This window comes from Desmodus rotundus, chromosome 7 (genome assembly GCF_022682495.2).
Source record: "Desmodus rotundus isolate HL8 chromosome 7, HLdesRot8A.1, whole genome shotgun sequence".
NCBI lineage: Eukaryota > Metazoa > Chordata > Mammalia > Chiroptera > Phyllostomidae > Desmodus > Desmodus rotundus.
Window position 1 is genome coordinate 84,247,629 of NC_071393.1, and position 22,004 is coordinate 84,269,632.

The 22,004-nt window shown below is 43.8% G+C and overlaps 1 protein-coding gene across 1 annotated transcript in view; it reads right to left on the bottom strand.

Moving 5' to 3' along the window:
• Positions 1-4,975: 4,975 nt before the first annotated feature.
• The window catches only part of ONECUT1 (one cut homeobox 1), a 54,654-nt gene continuing 37,625 nt past the window's right edge, over positions 4,976-22,004 (bottom strand). The window contains exon 2 of the mRNA XM_053928939.2: positions 4,976-5,191. Within this exon, the coding sequence (XP_053784914.1) occupies positions 4,998-5,191 (194 nt within the window). The 3' untranslated portion in view covers positions 4,976-4,997. The remainder of the gene's footprint in view (positions 5,192-22,004) is intronic.

The window sequence follows — 22,004 nt, forward strand, 5'->3', positions numbered from 1 at the left end:
TTGTCAGTGAAATATATGCATGTATGTCGCTGGCCTTTGTTGTAAAATAAGCCACATCCAGAATATCCCATCTTCCTACCTCCCAGACGATAATGGACAGACTCTATTAGGCAACCTGCTCATTCCCCAGCTCATTTATTCACAGCTTCGAGGTATTTGTAAGCTCATAGCTCACTCTGAGGAGTTCCTCGTACATAGGTTGCTCTAGTGTGGGCCATGGAGACATGACCCGCCATCCCAGGCATGAGCACGGGCTCCAAAGGCAGCTGTCTGAAGACTAGCCAGTGAATGGATTGGCCCTGCCCAAGACCCTTGGCCAACACTGTGGTGCGGGGACCAGTTAGCCCTCTGCCTTTGAGACTTCTAATGTGACACAGAGAGGGGATGCTGAATGAATGAACTGGGGTTGAACTGGAAGGAAACACAGAGAAAGCAACAAAGAGGAGTCAGGAGGCAGTGGAAACTGGGAGAAAAAACAGGAGAAGAGCAGGGTCTGTGGAACTGAGTCACAAACTCAGCCGTGGATGGGGATAGTAGTGGAGCCCCGAGTTGAGACTGGATCACCAGAGACACGTGGTATCTTGAAATGGCATTAGTGACATTTTCATGAAGCCAGTAATGCAGTTACAAAGATGGTTCTTCGTCCACTTTAGGTTGTCATGGGTCCTTAAAATACCCTCCTATTCATGGAGGTATTCTGAATATATTTTTGCATCTTGCAACTTGAAAAACCTGACTAACCCAGGGACTTACAGTCCTGCCTTCTCCTTCTTTTACGTGCCATTACCATATTTGGCCAAAGTTGTCCCCCGACCCTCCTTTCTACACCTACCTTGTGACTGCAGGTCTTTATCCTCCTGTCCATGTAGCTGCAGTGGCCTCCTCTCAGGGCCTGCTAAAAAAATACAGAATCATAAATTTAAAATTTATTTAAAAATTATTCTGATGAAGAATTTCCATGAGGTTTGGACTCATTTGTTTAAAAATGTGTCAATTAGCCCCTTCTGATTAGTATGCTATTACCACTGATTGAAATCAGAGAACATAGAAATTTCCTAGAAGAACTTCAACAAAAATGCTTGCATAATGGGATGTGGGACTGAAAAAAAAATAATTATCATGATTCGTAAGCACACTTCTTCCTTTGGGTCTGCTTTACTTTGGTGAGATATCTTTTATCGGCCACGACAGCCACTAACACCTGATGTCAAAATATACCCATCTTCTGTAAGTCAAGATTTTCAAGATAATGAATGATAGCAAAGCTTAATGCTCACACCTAAATTATTAATGTTGTCTTTAGGAAGAACAAATATTAAAAAGCATATGATAAGTAATCAATCTCATTAAAAAATTCCTTTCGAGTATATGTTTTATAATGTACGTATTAGTAATGCAGTACAAATATTACATATAAGGGTACAAGCTCAAAACATATTAATGGGCCCTGGCTGGGTAGCTCAGTTGGTTAGAGGTTGCAGGTTCCGGTCCGAGTACATACAAGAAGCAACCAGTGAGTGCAGGAATAAGTGGAACAACAAATCGGTGTCCCCCCCCCTTCCTCTCTCTAATAAAGCTCGCCATTTCCAGAAGCTTGTGCTACTGCACAGTCCCCTCCAAACTTCTCTTCTATCAGGTAACCTGAGGTGACATACCTTACCTTCTTCCCACCAATCTGAATGGTCAAATTTTATCCTTAAGAAAAGAAGTCCTTAATAGTGATACAGACTCTCATTTAAAATATGCTAGTTTCCAATATTTTAGTTGTGCTCTGTTTTGATTTGTGTTGGACTACAAATTAGATACTACCATTATACTTTTATGCTAACAGTGTTTGTTTAGATGTACCTACATAGCTGCCAATATATTGACTCATTGCTCACAGCACACCAGGCCTTCCCTTTCCATGATCGTTTTGCCGATTTCCTGCAGTACATGGGTAGTAGGCTTTGCCGCTGGCCTCCACATCCCATCAACACTTAGACCATTTGCAAGTTCAGCTGGCCATCCTCCAACTCTCAGCACCTGCAACTGGACCTGAGTTTTCTGATGGCTGCCGCAGCCCCTTGCTCCTGCCAGCTGCAGGCCAAAAGTGTCAGAGGAGGAATGCTCCTGGGAGCAGCCTCAACCAGGGGATGAAGGGAATTTGTGGATGCCCAGCTGTCTTGCCCTTGGGCAGGAAAACTCTGAGGCATTTTCTACACTGGCCCTGGTGGGATCCTCAGTGGGATGAAGCTCCGCTTGCCCATGGTGGTGGCTTGCTTGACAACGGGCCTTTTCTGGCTTCCTCTCCTTTCCTCTCTCACTTTCCCAAGGCCCCACAAGCGTTTCCTGAAATTACTCTCACATGAATGACAGTTCCTCCCTGTATCTCTGGGGTTTGAACTGCAGGGGTCCACTCGCGTGCCAATTTCTCTCAGTAAATGCAGTTGGCCCGTTCTACCCACAAGCAGCAGATTGAAAACAGTCTTTCCACATTCCCAAGTGCAGTTTTCCAGAAGTGGATTCCCAAACCCAGATTGAATATACTCTTTTTGATCCATGGATGTGAAGGGCCAAATGTAGATTCAAAAGTGCCCTTAACCCCTGCTTTGTTCAAGAGTAAATCAGGGTACATTTTTGAGGGAACTGAAGACATGATCCTTTAGAAATACCTTAGTGTGAGTTTATTGGTGGCCAATACCGGTTTTTTTTTTTTAAGATTTTATTTATTTATTTTAAGAGATAGGGGAAGGGAGGGAAAAAGGGAGGCAGAGAAACATCATTGTGCAAGAGAAACGTCGATCAGTCGCCTCTCGTAAGCATCCTGACTGGGGACCGCACCCGCAACCCAGGCAAGTGCCCCGACTGGGAATTGAACTGCTGAGCTTTTGCTTGGCAAGTCAATGCCCAACCAGCTGAGCTCCATCGGTCAGGGCCATGTTCATTTATTCTTATTCTTAGAAAATAGTTTTGCTGGATACAACGTCTGTTTGATTTTAATCTCTAAGAATCCTCGTTACATGTCCAAAGTCCATGGGCCTGCCCCTTTGAAAGGCCAAAACGCAAAACATCTGAGTTTGGAGTAAGGAAAGGTTTATTGGTTGAGAAGGCATCAACCAAGAAGATGGGAGGCTTAGTGGTACCTCAAATTCATCTTTAAAAAGTACAGAGTTCAGGCTTCTTTTATGTGAAGGAAAGGGGAAATGGGAGGGACTGTTTCTGTACATTCAAGCTGCCAGCAGAATTCCTCTAATGATTAGCCTGTCCACATGCAAGACTAAGCAGAAGCTACTAGCCTGAAGGCCCTGGGAACAAAGCAGGCTTGAACCAGGACTCAGAGAGAGAGCAAGCATTTCACTCTGTTACACCCTCAGGGCCTGAATTGGGGTGGCTTTGCTCAAAGGAAATTTTCATTTGCAGCTGCAAACAGGAGGCACTGCCTTCTGGGGACTTGTGGTCTCTTCTAGGGTCCTTGGCTTGACCTGGAGACTGAGGTTCAGCTTCCCCACTTTGCTGCTGACCCAAGGCTTAGCGAGGCTCTGCTATGGGCTGAGGTGTGTCCACCCCACAATTCATTTGTTCAGGTACCTCAGAGTGTAACCTGTTAGATGATAAGGCCTTTAAAATGCGAAAATGTTAAAATGAGGCTGTTAGGGTGGGCCCTGATCCACTTTGACTAGTGTCCTTAAAGAAGGAAGCCCCCAGGGAGGCTTGGTCTCAGGGAAGACCCTGCTCAGCGGTGATCAGAGGGAGACAGCCTTCAGGCTGAGGAGAGAGGCCTCAGAGGAGCCCAACCCTGTTGGCATCTTGATCTCAGTCTTCTAGCCCCCAAACTGTGAGGAGACAGACTTCTGTCGTTAGCCCACCTAGTCTGTGCTGTTTTGTTACGGCAGCCCCAGCAGACTAATGTAGGCTCTCGGGTGCTGCTTCTCAGGCTTTGCCCTTGGGGTGGCTGCAGCTGCCCCCCACCCCCCACCCTGTGCTCATTATTCACCATTCTGCTTTCCTCCCATATTTTGTTCTGCCTCTGGGAAATTTCCCTTCCTATGAGCTCACTGATGCAAAGAAAAGCAAGTTTCATTGCAGATCCAGTTGTTTTGTTGAGGTATCTCTTCCAAATATCTAGTCTGCTGTGCTGCCTAAGGGCCTCCAATTCTATTGCTGTCTTACGTACACATTTCGCTCTTGTTCTCCCTTCTCCAGTCTTCCTGACTCATCTCCCCTGCTAACCTTTCCTCTCCTAAACTCTTAGCATTCACACATAAATTATTTATTGCTATTTAGGCTACCTGTGGGTTAGAATGTCCTTGAAAACAGAGGCCAAATCACACACCTCCCTCTCTCACACAGCTCGAAAGGCAGCCCTCAACACGGTAGGAGGATTTCGCATCGACGAAGTGAATGAACATTAAATGGAAAACAAAGGGCCAAGAGTCTGTTAGCTGTCAATACTACACTGAACGGACTGCATGACTGTGGGTAGTACGTGCTCCCGATATGACGTAACAACAGGAAGATCATGTCTGAGGCCTGATTCACAGGGAGCCTTTGAGGAGTTAATGCAGAGACCTTCCACTGCTGGCCAGAAACAGCCCTGAAGGAAATAAAAATTGCTGTGAATCAGAGCAGTAATCCTAGTTTATTTTGCAAGTCCTGCTCTTTCTGAGAAACAACAAAAATAATGGAACTAAATTTATCTCGCACTGCCTCACACCAGAAAGGAAAACAGTCACCTGTTGTGACTCATGCAGTCTATTTGGCAATGATCTCCAGATTCTTCTGCTGGTTCAGAAGCAAGACCGAAGAACCAAGATTGTTTAGTCAAGTCTGTGTGGCAATGGAGATTAGACCAAAGCTACATGAAGTCACTTACAGTATGAAGACTCAGTCTGGAACGAATTCTGATTTTGAACATCACCAAGACTTCAGGGGTTTTCCACCATGTCTAAGGAAATAGAAAGGAATTAAGTCAAAAATAAAGATTGAATAATTAGTTTTAGAGCCCATGGTCAGAATCATTTTATTATTTTAGAGTTTAAAGACGAAGGAGAAATACCTGGGCGGGAGGAATGGAGGTGTGAGATGCCGCAGAGACAGACGAACTTCGGTACCAAGCCTCCCTGTGTGAGGTGAGTCAGACGTCTGGAAGCAGCCCTCCTCCTTTCCAGCCCCGAGGGGATCCTTGAGGTTCCAAACAAGCATTTGGAATCTGGAACAAGACAGACAGCTATAAACTACATATTGCCCCATCCATCCTGCCTTGTACCCGGGAGCAGTCTGTGTCAGTGGTGCGAGAGGAGCCAGTTCTTCGCTCACCCTGATGAGACACTGCTAGGAGCAAGCTCACGCTTATACCAGTGTGAACCCCAAAGACTCGGGCTGAGTTTGATTTATAGTCTCCAGTGGGCTTTATTTTATCAAGGGCCTTGGGACTCAAGAATAGCACAGCCTCATCATCAGATTTTTTGATGTCTCTACGGACTTAACTCCCTATTGTGTTTCTTTTCTGAAACAAACTCACCACCCGATTATGCTTTCCTTCTTATCTCTGAAGGGAAGGGACAATTGTCCCCAAACGGCCCAGACTTGTTACTTTCTAGCCCAGCTCTTTTGTCCCTGGTGTTTTGCAGGCTTTATATATTTACTTAAATGAAATGTTTGTATCCTTCTTTTGTTAACGAATCTGTAAATCATCATTCCTTCATTCCCTCCTTTGGTGAGGAAAGAAAAATCCAGGATCTCCGCAATCCCCTAAGAATCTGTGTGGCCCACATTTTTCAGTTTTTGTCCCCTCCCAGACAATGCGTTCGGTTTCCTGTTGACTTGATTTGTCTCATGCACGTGCTTTAGGTCTCATGACTAATGCATGCCACCTTGTGAAGAGGACCTATATAACCTACCTGTAATTCTAGTTCTTTTGTAATAGACCCACATCGGGTTTCTCTTCCTGGTCCAGTGAGGCGGGTGATAGGGACATCATTTTTCTATCCCAGCGATTTTCAACCCATGTGCTGCAAGAATTTTTAAAACCCGCAATATCTGACTAGTCAGGGGCACTGACCTCTTTTCCCTTAGACTGTCAAATTAAAAAATGATAAAACCCAACACAACAATAGCCATTTGGTGTGAATGAGTCAAAATTATACTTATTTTTTGTAAGGTTGGCAAAAATATATATATTTTTGGTGTGCACAGGATTTTAGCACTTAGCTTATGCATGCCATGAGATGATAAAGGTTGAAAATCGCTGTTCATCCCTTCTCCGTGGGGAGTAGGGGGTGGGATTAGCTGCCCCTCCCTGCACTGCACTTCTGTGTCAGAAACAAAAGAAAGATGTTATCCAAAGGGTTTCTAGGGAAGTATAATAAATAGCTTTCACTTATTACAGCTTTTATAGTCCAATTCTCCAAGGTGCATAAAACCAGCACATTGAGGTAGGGCAAATGAGTCTGAGCGTCAGATCTCAGCTTTCTCGTCTCATAGTGCACCCCAGAGAATACCTGAACCTCTGTGTAAGCCAACACCAAGGTTAAAAATACCTCTCTGTGTTCTGGCTGGGGAGACAGGGCTCCACTATGGAGAGGGGCGTTAAGGCCACAGCCACGCCTGCTTGTCCAGAGCATCCTATTGCTGCCCAAGTATAAGCTCAGCCCACAACACACTTCCCCAGAAGCATGCTGGGGACAGTCTTGAGATGTCCTCATAATTTCAGAAGACCAAGGAAAAGCTTTCTCTTGGGTAAAATACCTTCTCTCCCCTGACAACCAGCCACCTGCAATTTCCTCTCTGACAATTGCTTTTCTTCCTTCCTTCCTTCCTTTCTCTCTCTCTCTCTCTCTCTCTCTCTCTCCCTCCATCCCTTCCTCCCTCCCTTCATTGCTTCCCTCCCTCCTTTCTTTTCTTTCTATTGATTTTAGAGAGAGAGGAAGGGGGGAGAGAGAAATTTGTTGTCCCATTTTTTAATGCATTCATTGGTTGATCCTTATATGTGCCCTGACTGGGGATCAAACCTGCAACCTTGGTTTACCGAGACAATACTCTAACCAACTGAGCTGCCCGGCCAGGGCCTGACAGATGATTTTAGCTGAAGACAAGCGGAAGGGCAAATCTTTCCAAGAAGGGTAACATTATAGATCAATGTATTAAACAACAACAAAAACTTGTGGTTGTTGAAAAGTCATACATATACATGGTAAAAAAGACTCCAGTAGTACAAAAAGTTATACATTAGCTCTGGCTGGTGTGGCTGGTGTGGCTCGAGTGCCGGCCTGCAAACCAAATGGGTGCTGGTTCGATTCCCAGTCAGGGCACATGCCTGGGTTGCAGGCCAGGTCCCCAGTAGAGTGTGTATGAGAGGCAACCACACACTGATGTTTCTCTCCTTCTCTTTCTCCCTCCCTCTCCCTCTCTCTAAAAATAAAGTAAATGTTGAAAAAAAAAGTAATAGAAAAATGTTTATACATTAATATTAATACATTAATATTTTCTTCCCACCCCATACCTTTGGTGTCCACCAGAGGTTATACTCATCAGATTCTTGCATATTCTTCCACAAATATCCCATACATACCCAGGCATATATGTAAGGTGGCTATCCCTTTATGGCCTTCTTTCTTTTTTTATCTACATGTAAAGAAACAATTGTGGCTCCTTGTTCCCCGACTCCCTCTCCAGCCTTTTTTATTTCACAGACTAACTTACACTGAGGGTGAACTTAGCACTTGGAGATGGAGCTCATCTTCCGGGCCCCTGCCCAGTGTTCCCTGGTCACCACACCAGAGGGCAGAGCCGACCTGTGCAAGGATGGGCCCCAGACTCCACATTTCTTGAACAGAAAGGGTGGCCGAAATTACTCAAGGTGGCTTCTTTGAGGAAGACCCAAGCTCATAGAACAAATTACAGGGCTGTGAATCAAAAAATGGAAACAGATCTGTTTCCCAAGAGGAAACAGGGGTGTTGCCTGTAGAAGGTTTAAATATTATGATTTCTTTTATGTCATTTTGTTCCAAGCCCTATCAGACCACGCCTGTGACTTGTAAGGAGACTCCTATCCGTATGATCAGCATAGGAGTAGGCTTCGTGTTTCACGACGTTAAGGTAAATGTGGTCTAATTGAGCAATAACAATTGATACACGTGTGATGCTTTCTGTAATGTATGTAATTGTCATTTATGTCATTCGGCTGTTCTGTGGGATGCGGTCTCCTTTCTATAAAATACACTTGTAAATCTGGCACGTTAAAGACATTTAACCTGCATCTAACTTCTGGGTTACAGGACACTCAAGGAATAGAGAAACAAGCTCTGTCACACCTGGAAGTAGCCATCAGACACACCCAGGCACTCTACACGCCAACTGGCCCATGATGCCAAGGAGCCAGCAGCACGAGAAAAGGTCACTGCTGTAGCTTAGGAGACGATAAGGACATGAAAACAGGTGCAGTGTATGGTCCTGTTATTGAATACTAGTTTAGACAAACCAACACTAAAGGACATTTTAAAAGACAACTTGGTAAATTTTTTTTTAAATTTTATTTTGTTGATTATGCTACTACAGTTGTCCTACTTTTTCTCCCTTTGCCCCTCTTCACCCAACACCCTCCTCTCCATCAGGCAATCCCCACACCATTGTTCATGTCCATGGGTCATGCATATAAGTTCTTTGGCTTCTCCATTTCCTCTGCTGTAGCCATCACCATGACTATTCTGTAACTACCTATTTGTACTTCTTAATCCCCTCACCTCTTCCACCCATTCTCCACAACCCCCCACCCATCTGGCAACCATTAAAACACTCTCAATATTCATGATTTTGTCTCTGTTCTTCTTGTTTGCTTAGTTTGTTTTTTAGATTCAGTTGTTGATAGATACATATTTTTTGCCATTTTATTGTTCATAGTTTTGATGTACTTTTTCTTAAATAAGTCCCTTTAACATTTCATATAATAATGGTTTGGTGGTGATGAACTCTTTCAGCTTTTTCTTGTCTGGAAAGATCTTTTCCTGTTTTTTGACTCTTAAGGGACAGCTTTTCTGGGTAGAGCAACCTTGGCTGCAGGTTTCTGCTTTTCCTGACTTTGAATATTTCTTGCCAATCCCCTCTAGCCTGCAAAGTTTCTTTTGAGAAATCAGCTGACAGTCTTATGGGACTCCACTCTAGGTAACTAACTTCTTTTCTCTTGCTGCTTTTAAGATTCTTTGTCTTTAACCTTTGGCATTTTAATTATGATGTGCCTTAGAGTGGGGATCTTTGCATCCATGTTGTTTGGGACTCTCTGTGCTTCCTGAACTTGCATGTCTATTTCCTTTGCCAAATTAGGGAAGTTTTCTTTCATTATTTTTTAAAAATAAATTTCCAATTTTTTGCTCTTTCTCTTCTCCTTCTGGCACCCCTATTATGCTAATGTTGGACATCTTGAGGTTGTCTCAGAGGCTGCTTCCACTATCCTCATTTTTTTTGGATTCTTCTTGTTGTTCTGTGTGGTTGTTTTTTGCTTCCTTATGTTTCAAATCATTGATTTGATTCTTGGCTTCATCCACTTTACTGTTGTTTCCTTATGAATTGTTCTTTGTTTCCCTTAGTGGGTCTTTCGTTTCTAACTGGATCTTTTTTATGCTGTTGAGATTCTCACTAAGTATCTGGAACATCCTTATAACCAGTGTTTTGAACTCTGCACCTGAAAGATTGCTTATCTCCATTTTGTTTAGCTCTTTTTCTGAGGTTTTGTTTTGTTCTTTCATTTGGGTCATGGTTTTTTGCCACCTCATTTTGGCAACCTCCCTGGGTTTGTTCCTATGTATTAGGTAGAGCTGCTTTGACTCCGTGTCTTGGTAGTGTGGTCTAATATAGTAGGTGTCCTGTAAGGTCCAGTGGCACAGCCTCTCCTATCACCCAAGCTAGGTACTCAAGGTACGCCTTCATATGGGCTGAATACACCCTCCTCTTGTAGGTGAGCCTTGGCTGCTGATGGCAGGTCAATGCGGGGGGGATTTACCCAGGCCAGTCAGCTGTAAGCACTGGCTGTGACCACTTACCAACAAACTCTGCCCTCCGTGGTGGATCAGCTGTGCAGGCACAGGGTGGTGGTGCTCCATTATGGTCTGTAGCCATCCACTGGGTGTGCTGGCCCTAGGGTTTCTTGGGTGGTGCAAGTCCAGGTCAGTCCCAACCTGTGTTTTGCCTGGGGCCACCCTGCCTGAGCTATAAAGCAATCTGACATGGCTGCTACTTGTTCTGGTCTTGGAGATTCCCAGGTGAAGCCAAGCTGTGAATCTGTGCTGGCTGCTGCTAGTGCTGGGCCTGGGGCTCACTGAGTTAATCTGTTGCTTGTTTGAGAAGATTTCGGAAGTTGTGAAGCATGAGCCAAGACCAGCCATTCATACGGAAAAGGAGCTTGGATGGACCTGAGTCCCTGGAGATCTCCAAGGCGGGTCAAGCAGTGTTAGCCAGGTTGATGGAGTCTCAGATATGGCATCGGCTTGCCAGCTCTGTAGAGGGAGTGTTTAGAAAAGGGACAATGGCCTCACCTTGCCTTGATGCTAGACACTTCAGTTTCTCCCTGTATACCACTGTGCCTTTCAAGCTGCTACCCCACTGCTAGAGCTCAGAGGGAGTGAGCCTGAGTAGATGAGTCCATGTGTAGGTTCTTTAAGAAGAAATGCTTAGGTGGAAGTATTTCCTTCCACCGACTCAATCCCTGCTGGTTTTTGCAGCCAGAAGTTGTGCATCTTCCTGGCACTGGAATCCTCAGATGGGGCAGGGGGCGGGGAGGAGGGGTGCTGGTGTGGGTCTGGGACTCCTCGCTCCTGAAATATCCCTCCTGAATTTTTATCCACTACACAAGGGTGTGAGACCAGCCTGTTCCGCCTCTGTGCCCCTCCTACCAGTTGGATGGATGTAGTTTCTTTAATTCCGCAGTTGTCAGACTTCCTTTCAACTTGATTCCTGACGTTTCTGGGTGATGGCTGTCCTATGCTGTAGCTGTAATTTTGACGTGGTTGTGTGAAGAGGCGAGCCATGTCTGCCTACCACCACTGTCTTGATCGCAAGTCCACGGTAAATATGAATTTAACTGGGAATTATGTATATTAAGGAATATAATTATATAATTTAATTTGGTTAGGTGTGAAATGTTATTTTGGCTATTAAAAGAAACTCCAAAAGTCCTTATTTAGAAAGAGGCACACTGGAGATAAATAACACACAGCACCACCTCCTCCCCATCTGGGGAACTTTGAGTCCTCAAACTGAAAGTTTACCAGATCAAGGTGGGGTAACAGGGCGGTGCTACATTTTCATTTTTATTCTGGTTAAAAACAAGTGTCACCATTGACAACTGGGTGTGGGGTGAGTGGGAAGGAAATGACAGCAAGCCAGAATGTTTGCAGCCATGCATGGCTGTCTTTCTTGAGCTGCCTCTCTGCGGGTATTGAGTTCTTGTCTTACGTTTTGCACTGTCAGCAGAGCGGGCCACGTGTTATCTAAAGCCATGGATTCTTGCATCACAGTATTCAAGGCCTCTTACCCACATCCTGTCACATTCAGCTGCAGATGCGGCAAGAAGCTCCAAAGCAGTACAAATGGCCTGCTCCCAAGGCTGCAACCTGTGCTCCGGGCCTCTGTACATCTATTGTGGGTCAAAGTGAACTGCAAGCACTCAGATTGGGAGGGAAGACCAATGGGCGTCATGTGGGACTTCAGTGTCCCCCTCAAGCAAACACACTTCAGAATCACGTCTGTGCCTCTACATTCTAAGGACTAACCGTTGAGAAGAACCACCTATGATCTGGGTTCTCTGGCTCCCTGGTTTGGACTAGACCCTAAGACTCCCACAGCGATAGCTTTCCTCAGTGGCCCCAACCTGGACCTGGACCAGAAACTGAAGAACAGCTCCTGTAGAAACTTATTCTTGAAGCTCATCCCTGTCAGTCCTAATATCTCTCAAGCCTAGGCCCCAGGGATCCCTGCTGCTTCTGCCTGGTTCTGAAGGCCGTGTCCTTCCACACATCCTTCTAACCCACTGCTTTGCAGAATGAGCTGTGAGGGGGTAGGGGGAGTTTCAGGATGCCAGGCAGTGAGTGTTAACTGAGTATTTTAATACTGGTGGGGAGCTGGCACCACAATGCCCATCTGTCCATTAGCAGAAGGCTATGGGTTAGAGTGGTAGAAAGGATATCTTTAAATAGCTTTCTTTTTTTGTTTGTTTGGTTTCAGGCCTAGTGATTGAGGTCATGCTGGGAGAAGCTTCAGGAGTAGCAGGAAGCTGGATCAGAAGCTTTGGGTTTTACATTTCATGACGGTTATCCTCCCACTTCAAGGGGGGAAAGAAAAGGTTAGAAAGGAAAGGTGGGCTTGTGGAACGAGGAACAAAAGTTCTCAGTCCAGGAAATTCAGAAAATGAAACATTAAAATACACATTTCATATGTCTTAACCATTGCAGAAGGGTTCAGCTTAGTGCAACTCGGCTTCATCAGGGAGTCTTTGGTGCCCACTGTGGGAAATCAGCCCAGGTTCCTGCCCCCTGGAGCCCGGTCCTTCACAGATACCAGGGGAGATGGCAAAAAAAAAAAACAACCCTCCCGGAATTTATTTATAAAAAATTGTGTATTTATTTACATGTTTAAAGTCCAGTCATCTTCAAAGTACTCTCCCTTTGATTCAATATACCTATCAAGACATTTTTTCCACGGCTCAAAACAATTTTTGAACTTGTTGATTTTGATGTCTTTTAGTGCTTCTGCTGTTTTTTGTTTCACCTCTGCTACGTCAGCAAAATGTTTCCCTTTGAGGACTTTTTTCATTTTGGGAAACAAAAAAAAGTCACTTGGGGTGAGACTGGGTGAATAGGGAGGGTAGGGCATGGGAATTGTGCAGTTTTTGGTAAAAAACTGCTGAACACTCAGCACAGTGTGGGCAGGTGCGCTCATAAATCACCCATCATGAAATGGGCAAACATGTTGCAAGAGTTTTTAAAAAGACAAATTCACTGAAGCTGAATACAGCCTCTCACAACAACGCCAGTTGGTACACTGATACAGATGGGTTCCTAGAACACTCACCTAGTGGGGGAAGCCTGTACTACAAGGGGCTGGCCCTCCAGAAGCTAATTCCATTGTTTTGGGGGGCGGGGGTTCCCCCTTGTAAAAGGCAGTAGCTTGGGATGAGTTTAAACACTGTGGAAGGCGTTGAGGAAGGACTGGACTCACCCAAAGTCTGGCTTTAAGTCCTAGCTCTGGCACTTGCTGGCTGTGGTGTTTTAAACAAGTGTCTTGACCTGCCTGGGGCTCAGCGCTACTAAAGATAGCTGAGATAACTCAGGTATTAGACTTTGATGGGAGCAGTTCCGGGTTTGAGAGAGAAGACCAAGAGAGGAGAAAGAGAATTGAGGGGAGTTCCTTCCAGGCCCACAATTCTAAGAAAAATCAACCAAAAAATTGGTAATAGTCTTATTTAAAAATCATTAAAGTTCTTATACTATTAATGATTTATTGGTTCTTTGTAATTCATTCTCTGAAAGTCTTTAAAATTTTGCAAGTCACCTTTTGTTATTCTTTAACAGTATGGCATTAGCACCTCAGCACACCTGTTGCCTTGGGCTCTTCCTGAGGCCCCAGGCTGGGGTGGGGGCAGCGTGGGGAGGATAATTTTGCCTCCAAGCTTGACATCACTGTTTACAAGTTCTTTCCTCCATGCCTCATCACTTAAGTGCCCATAAAAATGGCATCTCCCTGTAGTGACTGTACATTGTCACCTTCAGCTTCCTTGTCCAGGATGTCTCATCGTTTTACCTCCCACAGTTAAATCTCAGCTGTTTTTCCCAACCCAGGGTTTTTTTGATAAGAAACTGGTTGAATGCTGCCGCCTACTGGTCAAGGTATATAACTAAGGAGCCGTGGCATGGAAAATGTTAAACAGGTTTCCAAGACAACGTCCTGTGTTGCTTCTTTTCACATTATTGTGTTGGCAACCTATAAAACAAAGAAGGGGTCCACAGCTGTACTTTCAGAGAAAAATGGATCTGAACATAGTTGTTTAAATAAAAGGTTTTAAACATTTTTATGTTGAAATAATGTTAGACACAGAAAAGCTGTACAAATAATATACAGTTCCATTTACCCTTTGCCCAGTCCCCTAATATTAACATCTTACATAACCATAGTGCAACTATTGAAACCAGAAAATGGACATGCTACAATACAAAGAATACAAAGCGTCTGCTCAGAGCTCCTCCTACTCTACAGACTGGACTTGAATGTCGACTGCTTTCCCACTGATGGCTTTTCCTTGTCCAGGATCCAGTCCAGGAGCTCACATTGCCATCTTTTTAGTCTCTTCAAAAGGTGACAGTTTCCTAGGCTTTCTTGACCTTTACCCTTTTGAAGAGTACTGGTCAGTTATTGTGTATGATGTCCCGCAGTGTGTTTGATACTTTCACATGATTAGATTGAAAAAACATACTTTCGGCAGTGTATCATATCAGGAAATACATGATGTCGATATATCTTATTTATAGATAGTGATGCTAATTTCGGACTCTTGGTTAAGAAGGAGTCTGTCAGGTTTCTCTGCTGTGTATAAAGTTACTATTTCCCCTTTGTCACTAGTAAGTCTTTGGTGGGAGGATAATTTGAGCTTTTACACATATCCAGTTTCTCATCATACTTTTGGCTACTGATTTAAGCATCTATTAATGATTGTTGCCTGCAGCAAGTATTGTTGCGATGACTTATTTCCACCCCTACATTTTAAAATCGGAAGTCTTCCGTAAGGAAGGGGTGTCCCTTCCTCACACTTATTTATTTAATCCATTATGTATTTTTATCAGCATGAACTCATGGATATTTATCTTATTCTAAATACTTTCATTATTCTTTTTTTTCAAATTGTCCAAGCTTAGGCCTTTGGGAGATTTTTGAAGTCGCTCCTGTGCCCTTTGACATGCCCCAACATTTTTGCAGGAGCAGCAGTAGTAAGATATAATGCACTTAGCACAAAATTCACCCGTTAAAGTATGTGACTCAGGGGTGTTTAGTATCGTCCCAAGATTGTGTGACCATTACCAGCCGTATAATTGTAGAACACTTCAATCACGCCAAAATCATACCCTTAACAGTTATTCCCCATCTCTTCTTTCCCTCGGTCCCTGGCAACAACAGATTTACTTCCTTTTCCTATGGACTTGCCTATTCTAGACATTTCATATAAATGGAATCATACCATGTGTGGCCTTCTGTGCCTGGCTTCTTTCACTGAGCATAAGCCTTTAAGGTTCATTCATGTTGTAATGTGTCAGTTCTTTTTATAGCTCAGTAACAGTCCACTATGTGGACATACCACATTTTGTTTATCCATTAACCAGTTAATGAACATTTGACTTGTTCCCATTTTTTGGCATCATGACTAATGATGCTGTGAACATTTGTGTACAGGTTTTTGTGTGAGCATATGTTTTTAGTTATTTTTGTTGTACACCTACAAGTTGAATTGCTGGATCAAATTGTAATTCATGACCAACTTTTTGAGGAACTGCCAGGTGGTTTTCTAAAGCCACTGGACCTTTTTATACCTCCACCAGCAATGTGTGAGGGTTCCAATTTCTTTACATCCTTGTCAACACTTGTTATTGCCCTTTAAAAAAATTATTATAGCTATCCTAGTGGGTATGATGTAATATTTCCTTGTGGTTTAGATTTGCATTTTCCTAATGACAAATGATGCTGAGCATCTTTTCACATGCTTATCTGCTGTTTGTATGTCTTATTTTGATTTCCTTAGATTGTTTTACATTTCTTGCAATGACGGGTAACAGTTTTCAGTGTACCCGTCTTGCACTTCTCTTGTTAAATTATTCCTATTTTATTCTTTTTGATGCTAATGTGAATAGATTTTTTTTTCTTAATTTTATTTCCAGATCGCTTGTTGCTAGTGTGTGGAAATATAACTGATTTTGTATAATGACCTCGTGGCCTCCAACCTTGATGAATTTATTAGGGTTTTGTAGTTCCTTCAGAATTTACTATATACAAGATATAGTTTTACTTCTTCCTATCTAGTCTGGATGAGTCTTTACTGTATTTTTCAGACTATAAGACTTACTTTCCCCCCAAAAATTTGGGAGGAAAATGGGGGTGCATTTTATAGTCCAAATGTACCTTACCTGGCTCGCTGTGGAGGGAGGGTGGCGGTAGTGGAGCTAGTTTTTTTTTCCCTATTTTCCTCCTCTAAAATCTAGTGCGTCTTATGGTCCAGTGTGTCTTATAGTCTGAAAAATACGGTACTTCTTTTTCTTGCCTAATGGCCCTGGCTAGAACTTGCAGTGCAGTTTTGGATGGAAGTAGTGATACTGGACTCGTGTCCGGTCTTAGGAGGAAAGCATTCAGTCTTTGGCCATTAGGTATGATGTTAGCTGTGAATTTGTTACCTAAAGGAACTCATGTCAGGGGGGAGCCCAGATCCCGTTACCGAAACAAGCCTCCTCCCCCGGGGTTTCTTGGCACTAGGTTCCTCATGCCCGCTGCCAGGTGTTAGGAATTGTGGCTCTCAGTGCCAGAGTTTGGTGAAAAGGAAAGGAACTATGTATTCAAAAGTTATACAGGTTTAGAGTAATGGCAGAATGTCGCCATTAAAATCCCAAAGTCCCTTTAAAACTCCCACAAACACACACACGGCGTCCTGCCTTCCCCCCTTTGCCCAACCAGGGCAGTCAGGGGCACCATAGCTCAGGAAGAGGAAATAGAAGTCCGTATCTCGGCTGGACTCCCGGCTCCTCCCAGTAACCTGTGCTCCGCTGGGCAGGTCTCCCGCAGCTCCCAGCACCATCAGCTGTGTCACCACGATCTCCAGTTCTTAATCCAAAACCACACGGCACCCCCTCACGGCCCACCAGTGAGAGTGCTTTCACTCCTTTCCGTCCCGCATGGTCTGGCATTGTCCTCTGTTGTCTCTTTCATTGTCCTGCACTGTCTCTCTCCCTCATTGTCTCCCCACCCCACACACCGCAGCATGCCTTTAGTTTAAATCCCAGCCTGGAACCTCCTCCATAACCCCATTTCTAACTCCCCCCACAATTGGCTACACCTGCCAGCACGCCCGCATTTTCTGCCTTCCTTGGCTGCCATGGGTAGTCCCGGCAGGCGTGGCCCCGTGATGGGGAGGGAACCATCTCCGAGCTCTCACACAGGCGTTGTAACCAGGGGGAACTGCCTCCCAGCTACACCATGGGTCAAAGTTATGCATACCTGCTGGCTCCACTCAGGATGGAAGACTAGTCTGCTGTTACTGATATGCAAAATAACTCTCAATGGCCCTGCTCCATGTCTCCCTTCCTCCAGCCAGGTCTGTGGGGGATATCCTATATTCCCAGATACCACAAGTTCTGGACCCCATTACAAATCCCCCCTGTGGGGGGCCCTGTGACCTCCCAGCCTACACCCCATTACAAACTTTCCATAGATATGTTTTTATCAGGTTGAGGAAGTTCCCTTCTTGTTCTAGTCTGTTGAGAGTTTTTATTGTGAATAAACACTGCATTTTGTCAAATGCTTTTTCTCCATCTCTTAAGATGATAATGTGGATTCTGTTCCTTATTGTATTAATATGGTATATTACATTAACCGATATTCAGATGTTTAACCAACCTTGCATTCTTAGGGTCAGTGTATTATTTCAGGCAAGGACACCTTCCCCAAGGGGTCAGCAGGGGGGATCTTACCAGGCACATCACCTTGCTAGTGCAAACCAGGAAATTTTTAGACTGATTGGTTTAAAATTCCACTCCTGGGAGAGGCTGAAACTTCAATTAGGTTACGGATTAAATCTTGGTAGGATTTAGCAAAAGCGATTCCATTTTGTATCTGTTGCTTCTTTTTTAACAGCATATGCCCTGTGAGATTATTCCTCACAAAATATCTGACCATCACCCTGCTTTCCTGTTGCTTAGGTTTGGTTTGCAAGTATGCATTTCACAGGGCCTGACCTAAAGACAATTGCAGAGCTGAAATGTCTAGTGGCTTTCTCAGGAATCTCAGATAAGCGATCTTGATGTTCTCAATGTGTGAACTAGGAAAGGGCACGTGAGGAAATCCTCTTCCTGATCACAATTCCCTGTGCCCCATCCAGGCCCTCAGGCCCTTTGAAGTTTAGCCTGTGGAGGAACGAACTTGGTATGACAAAAATAAGAACCACGGAGAAGTTACAAAGTTTGGAAAAAAATCTAGGCGTTCTAAAGACTGTTACCACTGCCTTGCGGTTGCTGGCAGCCTTCCTGAGGGGGCCTGGACATCCGCCCTATACTTTCACCCTTAGGGCAGGGGGAATGGCAGAGTAAGGAACTTCAAAAAGCCAGTTTCTCCACAAAACCAGTAACAACACTGGCAAAATTATCAAAATCATCTTTTTAAGAACTCTGGATTGAACTAAAGGCTTGCAACATTGTGAGGAATATTTACTTAATAAAAATAGCTGAATCTCAGTAAATACTGCTAGCTGAGTGTTATTTCAATCTGTGCTATAACAGCCCTGAAATCAGAGTGAAAACCAACAGCTTAGCAGCCACGGGACAGGACAGATGGGGTTGGAGCTCTCCCGACACACCACTCTCAGAGAATTATCACTATTCACCCATCTGGAAGTTCCCTGGAAACCTCCATTCACAGGGCTTATTTTTTACGTTTACTCCTTAAATCCAACCTGAGTCAGAGCTTGCTCAATTCTGAAAACCTTGTCCCTGGGGCATTTGACAAAAGCAATCAGGGACAACTGCTTAACCTATGGTTGCCTGAGACAGTGGCAACAGTGGGGCAAACAAGAAACCAAAAATCTTAAAAGGAAAAGCTGGGGAATGAGATACCCATAAAGGACTTAGATAAGCTCTGACATATTTCTGGGAACTGGAACATCTTTATGCACCTGTGTGGGATAGTCTCCTTAACTTACAGTCAACTAATTATGCACAATAATAACACCCACAAAACGCCATCAGCACAGCACCTAGATTAGTGTTTGACTGGATGACTGGGGACTCAGAGACTGGCCAAGCTGACACATAAAACTGACCATCACAGGAGGAGAGAACACAACTATAGTGGAGCAAGGTTTTTGTATCCTATTGGAATAAAGTCGGTATTAATTACCCTCAGGGCAGAGCTCAAGCATACCTCCCACCATCCCATGGGTCGGCCCAAAGTCACACAGCTAGCAATCCGCACAACAGGAGTTCTAAACCTAGTTTCCCTCTTCCCTAAATCAGGCCTCTTGATCAATCACTGCCTTCTATTCAGTAGAAGGGGATCTAACTTCCCAGACGCTCCCCGCAGCTTCTGAGACAGACAGACCAACAGACAGACACCCCCTCTCCATACACATTATTTAACCGGAGAGGACTTTTTAAGGCCATCTTCTCATAATAATTGTATGTTTTCTGAGAGTTAATGAGGTTAATATAAATGGCTAACATCTACAAACAGAATGCCCCACTTGCATTTAAAAACACCCTACTGTTCCATTAGAGAACACCTCCTTCCCCCGCCCCCCTTAGTTAATCTTTCTTTAAAACATGGCCCTGGCTTGGTGAGCTCTCCCTCCTGGGAGCATGCCCCCAGCCTTTCCTGTCCCCTCTTCCTCCCCAGGCGTGTTACCTTTGCCTTCCCCTCTCCTAAGCTCCAAGGGTCCTCCTTTTGCTTCTATAATTTGTTTCCTGAGCCCCCGCAGCCCAGCTGGCTCACTTCTACTAACTCTGAAACTTTCAAAATAAACTTTACCTTATATTAAAAAAAAAATCAAAACACAAAACAAAAAAATCATGGCCCTGGCTTTGGCATGTTGTCCTCTCAGCTTCGCCCTTCCTCCAAAGAAAATCCATGAGCTACTCGCTGAGGTTTACAAAGAGAATAAAAACAAAAGAAGCAAGAATTGTCTAAATTTAAAGTGCTGGAAAATCCAACATTTTATTTACTACATTTTGGTGACTACATAAATGCTGAAACATTTTAACACTGAAAAGCATGATGGCATCATCACTTGCTTTTTTTTCTTTTTTTCTTTTTTGCTTAGCAAACACAGCAGATGATATTGCACGGCATAAAGTGAGAACAGTAGCGAAGCTTAAAAAAAAAGAGAAAGAAACCTTAATGCAGTACAGGAAATACTCATAAACAAACCAGAATAATGCCTAGTGCATTACACTTTTTGTTGCTACACACAAAAATACAGAAGAAGCATTGGACAGAGAAAGAGAGAGAGACAAAATATTAGCAAACAACCATAACTGGGTACAATAATCATTTTGTCTGAAATGTAGATGCAACGTAGAAGCTACCACTGCTTTCTAATTGACAAAGAAAATGACAGCAACATTTTTCTTTTATCAAAAATCTTCTAAGCCCCTCATGGTTAGGTTTTTAAAATTAATTCATTATTTAATTATGTATTTACCTTTTCTTTTTTCCCCCTATTGCTAAGGAAGAACTCCCTCTGCTCTTGGAAGATTTTCTACTCTACTGATCTTTTTTTTTTTTTTTTCATTTTATTTTTATTTATTTTTTACCTGATGATTGTCTTAGGCACCCTCCTTACATAATAAACCATCAAGCTAACTTGAACAGGGAAACTGCGTCACACTCAAACAACAGCAAAGAAGGGACAGTCTAAGAGAGACAGGTGGGCCGACCTCAGAAGGGACAAGAAACACAGGGAGTATGAAGACGACTACTGAAGCAAGTGGAAGACAATGTTTTAAAGTTTATTTTGTTAAAAAATACTCGTCACTTGGTTCAGACGGCATATCTAAAATGAGCCCATAAAGATTATGCAGTAAGTGCAGAACATACCATGAGAAATCCAGACTAACATAGGAACAGGAACTGCGACCTCTGAATACAACTCTGTTCAGCGGTTCTCCGCTGACGGTCAGTCTTCTCCCCGCACCACTTGCCTGGGCTTTCTGTAACTCACCACACAGCATTCGTATTAAAAACACATCCGCTCCTGCTTACCAACAGAGCACGAGTGATCCTGCAACTCAGAGCAGATTTATTGCCCGACTAAAACACGTAATGAACATAAAAATGTTTCTACGAAAATGTAACCTTTGACCCAAAGTCTAAGCCCTCCCTTTCCTTCCCCACCCCAAACACCCCTGCAAAAGAAAATCATGTAAATTTCTTGTATTGAGAGGAAACGTATTTACATCTATGGATTTATGCCATGTAGTTGAAGCAACTTATGTCAGCAAAATAAAAGAAAATAGTGGGCACTGGGTCTTCTGAGGGCGCCATGAATCGGCGGAGAATTCTGTGTGTGCAGATCTAAAGTAAAGAGGGCCAAGTACCACAACAGCCTCGTGACAAAGGGGGCCTGAGGCAGGGACCATCTGTGCTGTGTGGAAAGAAAAGAAGGGGTAAGATGCGTGAGGAGAGACAAACTGAAATAGGCCTGGGATACATTCACCAGGGGAATTGAGGAGAATTCTTCAGTTTTGATGGGCAGGCGTATGAGGGTCGGGTGGGAATTGTGAGTAGCAGATTCCAAGAAACAGACGTAGGGGTGGAACGTGTCACTGTGAAACATTGTCCTTAAACCTGATAGATCACTGGGGCTGGGCAATCATCTCATGCTTTTTCCATGGGTCGGCCAGAGGGGCAGGGGCCAGGTCAGCTGCCCCTCAGCCTCGACTTCCTCTGTAAGGGCATGCCTATGTCCTCAGGACCTGCCCCCTGCCTCGAGGCAATTCAGAAACTTGGTGAAACTTAAGAGGATTTCCAAATTCAAGTTAGCTTGTCTTTTTGAGTTTTTACACTCTTTACTTCTCATACCCGTGTGAATGGCTTAAAAAAAAAAAAAAAGTAGCAAAGTATCTCACAGATGCCGGTGCTTGGGAACATTAAACAAGTCTTAAATTCTTTGGAATTTCAGGTCTAACCTGCAAAGCAATCTTTTCTTTAAAAAAATTAATAAATTAAAGGAAGAACATGAATAATGCCTTGCTTCTTTCTAAGTGACAAAAAGGACTACCTTCAAACGCTCA